Here is a 13,406-nt window from a genome sequence, read left to right on the forward strand (position 1 = left end):
TGGACAGAGGTGCCATCAACCTAGATGGGGAAGTGGAGGAGGGAGCAGGTTTGGAAGGAAGTCAGCTCAGTTTAGGATGTGTGAAGTTTGAGACACTTCTAAGACCCCCATGGAGAAGGTGAGTAGAATGCAGTTTGTAGGAGCCTGGAGACGTCTGGGTGGAAGATAGAAATCTGGGTATTAACAGCCTAGAGATGGAATTTAAACCATGTATTTGGTGGAGGTCCTCTATGGCATGAGTGGGATACAGAGGAGGACCAAGACCTGAGCCTTGGAACTGGCCAGGGAGACTGATCTAGGTGACTCTAAGTGGCATGAGATGGCATGTGTGTTATGAGAGAGTGTAAGTTACAAGCAAGCTACTGCAAGCCTCACCCAGTCTCGGGTTGGGGTGGAGACAGGGAGCGCTTCCTAGAAGAGGTGACTCCTGAGCTGACACCCAAGCCTGAGTACCTATATCACCAGATAAAAAAGTCAGGAGTGTTCTAGGTTGAGGGCACAGCCCATGAAAGGCCTGGCAGCAGGGGAGTCCTGGAGAGGGCAGACAGCGGAAGCTTTCCAGTGTGGCAGGGAAGGGTGTGGTGAGAAGGGAATTTGGATGAGTCATCACCAAAAGTTTTGGCATCAGCCATGCCCAGGTTCACACCTGGTTCTGCCATCCTCTGTGACCTCAGGCAAGTGACCCGGCCTCCAGTTTTCTCTCCTGTAAGTTCCTGCCTCATAGGCAAGGCTTGTGTAGCAATTCCTTGGCCTGGCTGCTAACGCAGTTTTGTCTGTGGTGATCTTGTTAAGTGAACTATTATCATATTAATTATATTATTTTTTAAGTTCACTGTTTGTAGTAATCTCTACACCCAATGTGGGGCTCGAACTCATGATCCTGAGATCAAGAGTTTCATGCTCTTCCCACTCAGCTAGCCAGGTGCCCCAATACTAATTATATTATTGAAAAGTCAATGCATTAGGGTAGTGGTTAAGGTTACAGGCTAGAGAGTTTACCCTCAGAGTCAGTTTATTTACTTGCAGAATGGAAATGCTGCATACATCCATTCCATAGGACTGTTATAAGGGCATATGAGGTTATATGTAAAGTGCTCAGGAGAGGGCTTAGCAGTTATTTTTATCAGTAGTACCTAAGGGTGAGTCAGTCAACCACCTGAGGAATCCAGGTGGGCTGCAGGAGGGAACATGGGTACAGGCACACAAAATGATTCTTCTTTACTAAGCGTTTACCACTTAATTCTGAAGGGGAATGGGAACCCCTGTTCTCATTTTACAGATTAATAAGTCCTTGCTTAAACAAAACAAAACAAAAAACAGCCTTGCTCAGAGCCCAAAGGATCCCACTTATTAAATGGCAGAGCCAGGATTCAGACTCAAGCTAAGCCAGCCTCCAGGGGAGCTTCTAAGGGCCAGACATCCAGAATGCCTGGGAACCAGATTTAACTCCCTCTGAGGAGCCGTGAAGTTTGGAGGCTGGAGCCCGAGAGCGAAAGGTCTCCAAAGGAGGTTTCAGTCGCCATTTTTCCTGCCCGCTTCTGCGTTCCCCACCCCCGACTCCTCCACCAGATCTCGGGAACATCTAGCCTCAGAAACCAGGCCGTGGCCAGAGGGACTCTTCTAGTGCCCAGGCCCCTCTAGAGAGATGGGAAGGAGGCGACACTGGGCGACCCTGACTCGGGGTAAAAAGGTGCGGGTGGAGGAGGCAGAGGCAACTTTTGTAGGCGACAAAGTGCCTCCCGCAGTTTGACCGCCATGCGGGTTGCTGCAGGGTCCCGGGAAATCTAGTCTAGCCTTAGCCCCTGCCCCAAATGCGGGCGCTTGTCCCCGGGCCGTGGGCCAAACAAAACTCGGGGTGTCCAGATGCTTTGTCGCGACAAGGCTAGGATAGGGGCCGCGTGCCAGGAGTCCCTTTTCCAGCGGACCGAAAACCGCACCCGTGGCCGCATGGAGGCGAATCCACACTGCAACAGTAGGGGGTGATCTCGGGCGCGGCGACTGAACTTCCCCGGTGGATTAATTCACCTGAGCCGGAGAACAGTGAACGAACTCAGACCTCGGAGTCAGGGCAGGGTCGGAACCCACAGCTCAGGAAATGAGCGAGGCGGAGCCGCGGCGGCCGCATCTCATTACGTGAGGCGGGCCCGGCGCACGCAGGCGCAGCTTCAATGCCGGCTCTAGGACCGCGCGGATGCTTGGTGGGCCGCCCCGCTGTGCCTGACCCGGTCCGGGCAGCCTGAGTCACGGACCCCGCCCTACGGAGCCGGACGCGGCCAGAGGCCCGGGAGCAGCACGGACGAACCGACCAGAGGACGTGTGAACGAGGCGGTGAGCGCCCGATCTGGATTACCCCGTACTCCGTAATCCCGGCCCTTGTGGCCCTCATATCCCACGAAACCCTTAAGTCCTGATCTCAGGGGTCCCCCAGACCCATGATCTCAGATTTGAAGCCCCAGTCTGCCGGCACCCAGTTATCCCGCCCCGGGGACTCCTCTACCCTCTACCTCAGGATCTAAAATAAGAGCCCATGGATTTGAGAGATCCCACAAATTTCTGCCCAGGGTGGGGTCCCCAGAACCACGATCCTTAGATCCGTTTTCTCAATTATAATGGGAACCCGGTTATCCCGGGCCTCGGAATTCATAACAACAATCTTAGACCCGAGCCCACAGAACCAGCGGTGACAGTAATCCCGCTGCTGGGAGTACTCGAAACCCTCAGGCTCACATTCTGGGATTTCCTAAACCCTGCCCCAGAGGCCTCCAGGCGGAGAATCTCTGATCGGCGCCCCTGACCCGCCCAAGACCCCAAAGTCCAGTTCTGGGGCTCGATCTCAGATTCGTGTGCCCAGACACGTCAGAGATGCCTTACACCAACTTGGGTCCCCCATCTTGAGAACCCCACCAGACCGGGACCCTTTAATGATGCCTATGCATAGACGGAGTCCAGGGTCCCTCTGGGGGATCCTTTCGACCCAGAGGAGATTTCAAATCCGATCTTCCGTCCCTATCCCACCCATCCGAGAACTACCCTCCTCCAGAAGCCCCGACCCCATCCCAAATGGACCCTCAAGCCCCAGCCGGAGGATAAGTCCCCGCCCGGAGGCCTCATATTATTCCCCCCAAGTCCAGCTGCCAGAAATGCGTATTTTTATGTGGAGGGAGCGGGCTCAATGGCGATACGGCCTTTTGACCCCTTTTTTCTCCCTCAGGAATCTTAATTTGCAGCCATGTTCCTGGTTAACTCGTTCTTGAAGGGAGGCGGCGGCGGGGGAGGCGGGGGCCTGGGCGGAGGCCTGGGGAATATGATCGGAGGCCTGATCAGCGGAGCGGGAGGAGGCGGTGGCCGCGGCAGCGGCGGCGGCGGAGGAGGCGGCGGCGGCGGCGGCGGCGGTGGCGGAACTGCCATGCGCATCCTGGGCGGGGTCATTAGTGCCATCAGGTAAGGCGGGGCCCGAATAGGGGAGGGGCCTGGCGGAGGAGGATGTCCCGCCTGCATAGATTGAGGTAACCTGGAGGCTGACCTGCAGTCTTAATTAGGCTGGGCTGGGCTTGGGCTGCGGGACCCGGCTCGAGGGGGCGGACCGTGAGGAGGCTGATGGCAGTTCAGGAGGCGGGGCTTGACATGGGCGGAGTCTGACTGTTGAGGGGACGATCTGATGGGGCGCGGCTGGGGTTTCGGGAGGTGGGGCTTAATGGGGCTGGGGCGGCCTGCTTCCAGCTACCCGGGCGACGAACGTTAGGGGGCGGAGCCAATGAGGCTTGGGGTCTCTTCATGCGGGCAAGACTTGTCTTATGGGCACCCGCACGGCCGTCGTAGTGGGTCGGTGAGGGGGCGGACCCAGAAGAGGCCTAGGCCTAATGCGATAGGGGAAATGATCTTGAAGGGGCTGGGTCTGTCTGGGAACTGTCTGGATTAAAATAGAAATATGACCTGGTGGAGGTGGAGCAGGTTGTCGTTAGGGGCCTAATTAACCATGGCCACCCCTCGAAGGGGTGGGAACTCATGGAGCTGGGGTGGAATGTTGGGAAGACACAGGCGTTTAGGAAGCCATAGGATGGAGTAGGTTCCTAGACAGAAGGGACCTGAGGAGGGTGGAGCCCAGGAAGCTGGGTCAGAGCTTCTATGAAGCTGAGCTGTCGAAGGGGCTGGATCTGTTGAGGAATCTGCCATTGGGCAGGTGTGCCCTGGCAGGAGTGGCGCCTACTGTGGGGTTGGGGCTCAGAGTTTCCTGCGAGGTGCAACCAGAGCAGCAAAGATAGGAACAGGTGAGGACGAGGACAGATAAGTCAAGCAGAGGGAGAGGTAGGGAGGGTGGTGGGCTGGGGTTTGGGGGGTTGGGGCGCGGGGGCTGCCGCGGTCTTTGGAGGCCCCGCCCACTGGCGCTAACTCCCTTGTTTGTCTCCCCTCAGTGAGGCAGCTGCACAGTACAACCCAGAGCCTCCGGTAAGCCACCCTCCATAATCAGAGACCCTGCTTCTCACTCCGAGGCCTTTTTCAGCATCCATCATTGTCCCTTTGTCCTTCTTACGAAATTCCTCTCATTAAGTCTCTCCCTTGCCATGTCCCCAACCTTAGTCATGGATCTTAGCTATAGCCACTGTCCAATGACCATCTCTCATTCCTTTGATCACCCAGCCACCCAGCCCACTCTGACTTTCCCACCTAGGGCTGTCCTGGCCAGGGCACCCCTCCCCCACTTGCTCTGAGATCCTCTCCCTCTGCAGCCTCCACGCAGCCATTACTCCAACATTGAGGCCAATGAGAGCGAGGAGGTCCGGCAGTTCCGGAGGCTGTTTGCCCAGCTGGCTGGAGATGTAAGTAACCCTGGGCCCCCATCCTTGTCCTCATTTTTCCATTCCTTCCTTTGGGCTGCCCTTGCACACACACTCAACAATGGAAATCGCCAAAGAATCCCCATTCTCCCTCATGACACTCTTCCCTTTTAACCATCCCTGACTTTTCCCCACAGGACATGGAGGTCAGTGCCACAGAACTCATGAACATTCTCAACAAGGTCGTGACCCGACGTGAGTTATTGGGCTCAACATATAGGGCAGGTTTAGAACCATGGGCGCTGGGGTAGCTGTGACCTCTGGCCTCTGACTTTCAACCTGTCCCCCGCAGACCCTGATCTGAAAACTGATGGCTTTGGCATTGACACATGTCGCAGCATGGTGGCCGTGATGGATGTATCCTTGGGGGCAATCTGACTGGAGCCCTGGGTGAAGAAGGAGTTTTGTGAGAGCACAGTTGGGACAGCCAGGGTATAGCTTGCACACCCACAAATGTGGACATGCATATATCAGAACACACACCCACTACCACACACCCAGAGACTTGTGGCAATAAATAGTAACATCAGCTGGCACGTCACAGCCATGGTGTTAAACAGGCAGATTTTTTTTTTTTTTTAAGATTTTATCTATTTGACAGAGAGAGAGCACAAGCAGGGGGAGAGCCAGGCAGAGGGAGAAGCAGGCTCCTTGCTGAGCAAGGAGCCCGATGTGGGACTCGATCCCAGGACCCTGGGATCATGACCTGAGCCGAAGACAGACACTTAACCTCCTGAGCCACCCAGGCATCCCAAAAAGGCAGAATTGTTAGAGTCCATTTTGTAGGCAAAGAAATTGAGACTCAGAGAGAGGCAATCATTTGTCTGAAGGTATATGAAAAGAGTAAGTGCCAGGACAGGAATTTGGACTCAGGTCTTTTAGGCTTGAGAGCCCAAGCTTGTTTTTTTTCTTTCTTTCTTTTTTTTTTTTAAGTAAGTACTACACCCAACGTGGGGCTTGAACTCATGACGGGGAGATCAAGAGTCGCATGCTCTACTGACTGAGCCAGCCAGGTGCCCCAAGAACCCAAGCTTATAACTGCTGTAGGTGTGACCAAATACATGCACATATATACGAGGGCACACCGTACAGGTGAAGATATGTGAGGCATGTTCACAGGAACACACATGCATGTTTGCACATGGGCCGGTCATTAGCTGACCTTGGATACGTGCATGCTCAGCACATAGAGAAAATGTAGACACGTGTGTTTTCATGTGATCACATACATACGTTGCACAGCGTTCTACAAGCTTGGCTGTGCCGCTTAGCAAGGTTACTGAGCCTCTTTGTGCCTCATTTTGCCTGTCTATAAAATGAAGTGAATGATAATGGTGAAACTGAATTGGAGCTACATGCAAAAGGTTTATTTAGCACAGCGCGTAGCACATGGTAAGAGGTCTGTACGCATTAGCTGCTACTATGATCTTAGGTAGATTTTCATCTCTGAATCGGTCTCTTTTGCTGTGACTGGGGAATAATACTGGTGAGGCTGATGTCTTAAGGATTTAGTGAGAAAAGTGATGTTCCTGAGAAGCTTAGCACTGCCTGGCATGTACTAGGTAACTTGATAAATCTTGGCCATCATTATTACTGAGAGTTTATCAAACATTAGCCCCTGAGCTAAGGGCTTTATCTCATTCTGCTTATATCACAAACCCAGCAGGTGTGTACTATCATCACCTGATTTCCTTAGAGTTTTAAGATACCCTTGTTTTTCATGTGTCCTGACATTCATGAAATTGAATTGCTATTAAGAATTTTAGGGGCGGAGCACCTGGGTGGCTCAGTTGTTAAGCGTTCGCCTCCGGCTCAGGTCCTGGGATCGAGCCCCGCATCGGGCTCCCTGCTCAGCAGGAAGCCTGCTTCTCCCTCTCCCACTCCCCCTGCTTGTGTTCCCTCTCTTGCTGTGTCTCTCTCTGTCAAATAAATAAAATCTTTAAAAAAAAAAAAGGAATTTTATAAATGAGGGCACCTAGGTGGCTCAGTCAGTTAAGCATCTGCCTTTGACTCAGGTCATGATCCTGGAGTCCCGGAATCAAGCCCCACGGTGGGCTCCCTGCTCAGTGGGCAGTCTGCTTCTCCCTCTTCCTCTGCCCCTCCCCCTGCTCCTTCTCTCTCTCTCGATCCTTCTCTCTCTCTCTCGCTCAGATAAATAAAATCTTTTAAAAAAATTTTAAAAAAGGCTGGAACTTAAAAAAATTTTTTATAAATGAGGAGTTAGTTACTATTTTCAGGTGAGGAATTTATAGTTTAGAGAAGTTATGGTTATGCTTATTTATTTTTAATTTATTTTACTTAAAAATAAAATATATATTTATTTAGTAATCTCTACACCAAATGTGGGTCTCGAACTCACAACCCTGAGATCAAGAGTTGCATGCTCTTCCAACTGAGCCAGCCAGGAGCCCCCCCAGATCTTAAAAAAAAAGAAACATGAACTAAATTATGTATGGATAAAAAGAAAAGTCAAACCATATCCAAGGTTTTAGCCTAGATTCCCCTGCTTGGTCATGATCACAGTGCATATAGCACATGCATCTCGGTATGGTCATTACACTATTCTTTTTTTTTTTTTTTTAAGATTTTATTTATTTATTTGAGAGAGAGAATGAGATAGAGAGAGCATGAGAGGGAGGAGGGTCAGAGGGAGAAGCAGACTCCCCGCCGAGCAGGGAGCCCGATGCGGGACTCGATCCCGGGACTCCAGGATCATGACCTGAGCTCAACCAACTGAGCCACCCAGGCGCCCCGGTCATTACACTATTCTTAACACCCTTCCACCAGAGTGACACCACCGGCAAGCTGGGCTTCCAAGAATTCAAGTACTTGTGGAACAACATCAAAAAGTGGCAGGTGCGTGGTGACCTCAAACTCAAAAGACCTCAAGCCATGAAGATGCCACGCCCCACGATGTTCAACGGAATCCTTACCTCCCTGTCCCCACAGGCCATATACAAACAGTTTGATGTTGACCGTTCAGGTACCATCTGCAGCAGTGAACTCCCAGGGGCCTTTGAGGCAGCAGGTATGGCTGGCAGGGATATGGTTTGACTGGGGGTGGCATTGGTAAGGCAGCCCCCCGTGAGCCTGAATCCTAGGGGTGGGAGTGGGTTGGGCCTTGTGGCCCCCACACCTGAGAAAGGAAACCATTCTCAGGGTTCCACCTGAATGAACATCTCTACAACATGATCATCCGACGCTACTCGGATGAAGGAGGGAACATGGATTTTGACAACTTCATCAGCTGCCTGGTCAGGCTGGATGCCATGTTCCGTGAGTGACACCCTAGCTCTCTTCCTGGGTGGGAATTTGTCCCACCTCCTTTGGCCAGGGTCTCCTCTGAGCCTGACCCCGAGGCGAGCAATTCCAGGGACAGCAACAGCCCAGTTCCTGCCCTCATGTCACTCACAGTCCACCGGAGGAGATGCAAATCACCAGACAGTGACTGCTCAGAATGGTTACAGTTGGGCTACGGGAAGCTCAGGGCAGTGATCAGGCCTGGGAGGAGAAGCTCTGGGCCGAGTGGGTTTAGATTTGTGAATGGGAAAGCCCAGTGAGCTATCTCAACCTAGGAGGCACTCGATGCAGACTCCGAGATCAAGAAGGGCTTCCTGGAGGAGGACAGATGTGAATTGAGGGATGAAGAGGAGTGACCCCAGGGAGAGAGTGGAGACAGCTGTTGCTGTGGGAACAGCCTGAGCGAAGGGAAAGAGAAGGCGGTGCTTTTGGTGTTTTTTGTTGAACTCAATTCTGAATGCTGGAGAGAGGTTGGGATGCAGAGACATAAGGCTGGGAGGGGTTAGTAGGGGCTGGATTGTGAGGGCTCTTATGAACATGAATGCACTGAATCTTTAAGACCACTGTCAAGTGGGAATTATTATCCCCATTTTCTGGAGGAGGAACTTAGGGTTCAAGGAGGCAAAACTGCTTGCTCCCAGCCACTCAGCTAGGAAGTTGCAAAGCCAGATTTTGAACTTGGATCTGAGAGAACTGAGTAAAAGGAAGCAGGAGCAATGGGCACGGTCAGGCCATGCAGGGCTGTGAGTGCCATGTTCAGGGGTGCTCTGACATTATTGGGGGCAATGGAGAGCCATAGCAGGTTCTAGGCAGAGGAGGGATGGGGTCAGGTTTGGCTTTAGGAAGATCTTAGCCTCCGGAAGAGCCCAGGGAGAGCAAAGCATTTAAACCATGGGTAGAGAAAAAGGGGCAGGTATGTCAGGGACATGAAGGGAAGGGGGAATGGACAATAAGGGCAGATGATTCCAAAAGTCACTTATGAGAAGGCCCAAGAAATGGCCATTAGATTTACCAGCAAGAGGGCCAGGAGGAACTGCAGTGAGTGCAGCGTCCGGGACACAACGTGTGTGGATACTTGAGGGCGGTAACCGAGTTGTTAGAGAGGGAGCAAAGACAGTGTAGACTCTGGTTTGCCTAGGTTTGGCTTTGGGTGGGGAACATGGAGTCAGGTTTCAGGACATGAGTGGGGACTACACCAGACAGTAGGAGCAGGAAGTGGGTGCCCTTATTTTTTTTTTTCATATAGATACATAGATAGATAGATTTTTTTTTTTAATTAAGTAAACTCTACATGCATTGTGGGGCTTTAACTCATGACCCGGAGATCAAGAGTTGCATGCTCCACCAACTGAACGAGACAGGTGCCCCAAGTGCTACTAGCCACTATTACCATCATACCATATGTTAGTATATTTTTATCTTTTTTTTTCTTTTTAAGATTTTATTAAGTTATCTCCACACCTGACATGGGGCTCAAACAACCCTGCGATCAGGAGTTGCATGCTCTACCGACTGCGCCAGCCAGGTGCCCCTGTATATTTTTATCCTAAAAGCCAAATCCCCCCAACCCTTTCCCTCTCTAGGTGCCTTCAAATCTCTTGACAAGGATGGCACTGGACAAATTCAGGTGAACATCCAGGAGGTAAGAACTCCCGTTCTGGGATGTGGGTGCCCAGCAGGGGAGCCCCTCCCCTCAGCTCCTTGTACCAACTCAGAGCTTGGGCTCCCTCCTTCCTATTTTCCCAACAACCCCTGGGGGAGAGCAGAGAAAGGTGTCTGCTATTCTTTCGTTCCCTGCTCCTCACCCTGTGCCCTTCCTCTCCCCAGTGGCTGCAGCTGACGATGTATTCCTGAATGGGAACCCCAGACCTGCCCCCTCATCACCTCACTGTAGGAGTCACCTTGGATTCTTCCATCTCTCCCAGGGCTGAGCCAGGCTGCAGTCTCGTCTTCATGGGCCCTACTGACCCACAGGTCTTTTGGTTCCCCCAGCCCTTGGCACTCAGCTTCTCAGTCAACAGCCAGGGCCCAACATGCCTGACATGCCATGCCCTGAGTTACCCGTGGCTCTGAGACACTCCAACACACCCTGTCCCGAGGGTCACCCCACCCCCGGCACACCCATCCCACACTCTCTCCACAACCCGCCTCATGCACCTGTGCCAAACCCAACAGTTACGTTGTTTCCGCGCCCCAAGGGCCCTTCTCTCGGTTCCAGGAGGGTCACTCCAGTCCCTACACACTCTGGCACACCTGTTCACACTTACCACCCTGGCAGCCAAACTCTAGGCCCTAACAGGCCCAGGCGCCCCTGTGCCTTTGTCTGTACTCGGCTCTCAGCCTGCCAGGCCCAGGAGGAAATAAAAGCACCCCGGTTGTTGCTCTGAGATCTGCTTCCTGTTCTGAGCGTTGAGGGGTGGCTCTGTCTCTGTCAGGGGCAGAGGGAAGTCTAGGTCCTAGAGGATGGGGGTGGTTTGGTCTGTCTCATGTCTATCCCCAGGCCTGGATCTGCGTGTTCCCTAGTCCTCTTCTTGTCTTTGTCCTTTTTCTCATACTGGATTCTAGTTGAGCTGCACATTCTTGCTGAGATCCCTTACAGATCCTGTGGAGGCTGAGACTGGGACCCAGAAGCCTGGGCAATCTCTGCTTCTGCTGCAAGAGCCAGGCCCTTGGGAGGTCTCAGTACTGCACCCCCTCTTCCCGCTCTGTTCCCCAAGGCCATGCTTGCTCCCTCTTGGCTCTGTCCTGAGTGAGTCTGTCCTCACTTACCTCTGCCTCTGTTGTGTCATGGACCATGCTCAGTATCTTCCTTCCCGCCCTCGAGCCTCTGCAGGGAGAGGGGCTGCCTGATCCCAGAATAGAGCCCCTCTCGAATTCCAGGACATGATCCCAGATCCCCAGGCCCTGCGAGGCAGCCCAGGGGTACTGTTTGGGCTCCCCAGCCCCTCAGGAGGGCTGAGAGGCAGCAATATCCCATGAGTAGCCTTGTAGTATCAGTAATCCTCCAGCATGAGGGACTCAGGGCTAGGGCAATGGGCTGTCCTAGTGTGGCGATTCCTTGGTGGTGGGAGGATGGGCGGGGGTACAAACAAATGGAAGCCACAGCTGGACTGGGTTCCCCAAGAAGCCAGCACATTTATTGATGCTTGTTCAGGTTCCGCAAGCTTCCTGGTCTCACTTCTTGTGAGGGAAGGAGGCCCAGGCAAGGCAGTACAGGCTATAGGCGGTACCTAGGGAGGGAGGAAGGTGACAGCGTGAGATCCTAATCGCCTCCCTGGACCCCATCTCAGCTTTTAAGCCCCTCTGCAGGCTCCTCAATCATCAGTCTGGATCCCAGCTCCAGTTCAGACTCCAGCTCCCGTCCCAAACTGCACTTCAGGTGGAGAATCCCCTAGCCTTGATCCAAACCAGGCTGCCAGCTTTCTCCACAATTCCTGCCTGGGCCCCACACCCCCTCCTGAGACAGAAGCCCAAGCCCTAGGTGCTCCCTCCCTATCTGCTAGCCCGGACTCCTGGACCATCCCCAAACCTGGCCAGCTCAGAATTCAGTCCCCTAAGCCCCCTGCCCAGCCCCTAGCCCTCTCCCCAAACCTCAGCCTGGGAACCAGCCCCTTCCTCACTCCAGCTCGAGCCTTGCCACCTCCCCCAACAGCTCAGGCGGTGGCTGTCCGGTACTCACCCCCGAGACAGAGCCCCATGGTGACTCGGTACAGGATGTTGTCGATTCCCCCGCCCTTCAAGTGCACTGGGAGGTCATTGTCCGCCTGGGTGGTGGAGGCATCCGATGAGAAACGGGTACAGGTTGCTCTGTGGACTATATCCCTATATCCCGTCTCCCCCTACTCTGCTCCAGGACCGAGCCTGGGGTCTGGGTTCTTCCCCCTCGCCCCACCCCTGCTCCGCCTACCTGGAAGAGTTTCTGTTTCTCAGCCACTCGGTTCTGGAAGCGGTTCCGGGCAGTTGAGCTGAAAGAGCGAACCAGCGCCTGGGAGACCTGGCGAGGAGGGAGTGGATGGGTATCGGAGACACCTGAAAGGGTGTCCCCAAAGGGCCTGGCTGTGGGGGGTGGGAAGAGGGTACGGGCTCTCTGACGCCCGGACACCGGGACTGCCCTATTCCTTGCGTATGTCTCAAAGGCAAGATCCGAACTGCCAGTGCGAGGGCGGGAAGGGCTTCTGCCAAGAAAGGCCCAGAAAAAGGAGACTCGCGCCTAGAGAGTCTGGCTTAGAGGTTTCCTGGTTGTCTAGAGGGTCCTGGAAGAGGAGCAGACCCAGAAGGGGCACTTGTTCTGCGGGTCCAAGTCCCGAGACGGTGGGGTTTTTTTGTTTTTTGATGGGGAGGGTTTCCTAGATTAACGGGAGGAGCCCAAGTCCCGGGAATGATCCACTCCTGGATCCGGGTGCCTAGTGGGGTTTCCATACTGCCTAAGAAGGCCGGGGGAGGGGAAGCGGTGTTAAGTTCCCAGGGCCTACGTCCCGAGATGTTAAAGGGGCCCTGGATGAAGGGAAGAAGCTCAAACCGGGGCGCTGGGCCATGTTAGGGGTCCCCGGCTGTCTCAGAAGCCCTTGGGTTAGGAGGCGGGGGTTGAGGGTCCCAGGCTGTTTAGGAGGGAGTCCCAAACCCTAAGGGGGGCTCACGTTCCAAGGCCCCAGATCTCGGGATGTTTAGTGAGTCTCGTATTGGGGCGAGGGCTTCGGGTTAGGTTTCCCAGCCCGGCCCTTGGGGGCCCTCACCCGCAGGGCCCTCATTCTGCGTCCTCCTCGGCCGGAGTCACCTCCCCTCTCGGCCCAAGGACACACAGCGCCCTCCCCTCCCCGGGAATCCCAGGCCACGCCCTCGGCGCGCCGCGTGACAGCCCTGTCCCGGGGTCTGTGGTGGCGGGCGGGGTGTGGGGGAAGCCGGGCAAATCCGGCTGCCAGATTCGGATTCGTGCAATAGGCGCGCCGAGGGGACGCTCCAATCCCGCCCTCCGCGCCAAAAGGTCCGAAGCATCCATCTGTTACTCGGAATTTCTGCTGGTCCAAGTGGAGAGAGGTAAATGGAACCAGGGAATACATTTTTTGGTTTGTTTCTGCGGAGATACTCGTCTGCGGCAAGTGCAGTTCCTCTCCCGGGGTCTCTCAGATCTATCCTTACCGGAGTTCGTATTGGAGAGCGAGTGAGGGAGCAGATAAACGGGTTCCAACTTCTGTTCTATCTACATAGACGGGGTGATTGCACCTCCGAGCCTTAGTTACCGTATCTGTAACGTGGGGGCTAAGTCAGGATCTT

At 54.0% G+C, this 13,406-nt stretch overlaps 2 protein-coding genes across 3 annotated transcripts in view; one reads left to right on the forward strand and one right to left on the reverse strand.

Moving 5' to 3' along the window:
- Nucleotides 1–10,522, forward strand: part of CAPNS1 (calpain small subunit 1) — a 50,767-nt gene extending 40,245 nt beyond the window's left edge. Inside the window, exons 1-11 of one of the 2 annotated variants that reach the window (XM_006731425.3) lie at nt 2,185–2,328; nt 3,212–3,441; nt 4,413–4,446; nt 4,728–4,817; nt 4,973–5,030; nt 5,128–5,192; nt 7,623–7,691; nt 7,785–7,863; nt 7,995–8,111; nt 9,719–9,777; nt 9,963–10,522. In XM_006731425.3, the coding sequence (XP_006731488.2) occupies nt 3,230–3,441; nt 4,413–4,446; nt 4,728–4,817; nt 4,973–5,030; nt 5,128–5,192; nt 7,623–7,691; nt 7,785–7,863; nt 7,995–8,111; nt 9,719–9,777; nt 9,963–9,989 (810 nt within the window). In that variant the 5' untranslated portion in view covers nt 2,185–2,328; nt 3,212–3,229 and the 3' untranslated portion in view covers nt 9,990–10,522. Of the gene's footprint in view, nt 1–2,184; nt 2,329–3,211; nt 3,442–4,412; nt 4,447–4,727; nt 4,818–4,972; nt 5,031–5,127; nt 5,193–7,622; nt 7,692–7,784; nt 7,864–7,994; nt 8,112–9,718; nt 9,778–9,962 lie in introns of those variants that run through there. The other variant, XM_081806807.1, reaches the window with a different exon arrangement.
- Nucleotides 10,523–11,246: 724 nt separating this feature from the next.
- COX7A1 (cytochrome c oxidase subunit 7A1) lies at nt 11,247–13,017 on the reverse strand. The gene is made up of 4 exons (XM_006731424.3): nt 12,869–13,017; nt 12,043–12,129; nt 11,815–11,899; nt 11,247–11,365 (listed from the first exon to the last, which is right to left on the reverse strand). The coding sequence occupies exons 1-4, from the start codon at nt 12,881–12,883 to the stop codon at nt 11,310–11,312; spliced, it is 243 nt and encodes an 80-aa protein (XP_006731487.1). The 5' UTR covers nt 12,884–13,017; the 3' UTR covers nt 11,247–11,309.
- Between the last annotated feature and the right edge of the window lie 389 nt (nt 13,018–13,406).

The sequence above is a fragment of the Leptonychotes weddellii genome, chromosome 16 (genome assembly GCF_054177405.1).
Source record: "Leptonychotes weddellii isolate Sample4059 chromosome 16, ASM5417740v2, whole genome shotgun sequence".
In the NCBI taxonomy this organism is placed as follows: domain Eukaryota; kingdom Metazoa; phylum Chordata; class Mammalia; order Carnivora; family Phocidae; genus Leptonychotes; species Leptonychotes weddellii.

Excerpts from the sequence above, each read along its gene's own strand:
- COX7A1 (XM_006731424.3), bottom strand. Across the intron at positions 11,900-12,042 it reads AGAAACAGAAACTCTTCCAG|GCGGACAATGACCTCCCAGT; the intron begins GTAGGCGGAGCA and ends TCCACCACCCAG. Across the intron at positions 11,366-11,814 it reads CATGGGGCTCTGTCTCGGGG|GTACCGCCTATAGCCTGTAC; the intron begins GTGAGTACCGGA and ends CTCCCTCCCTAG.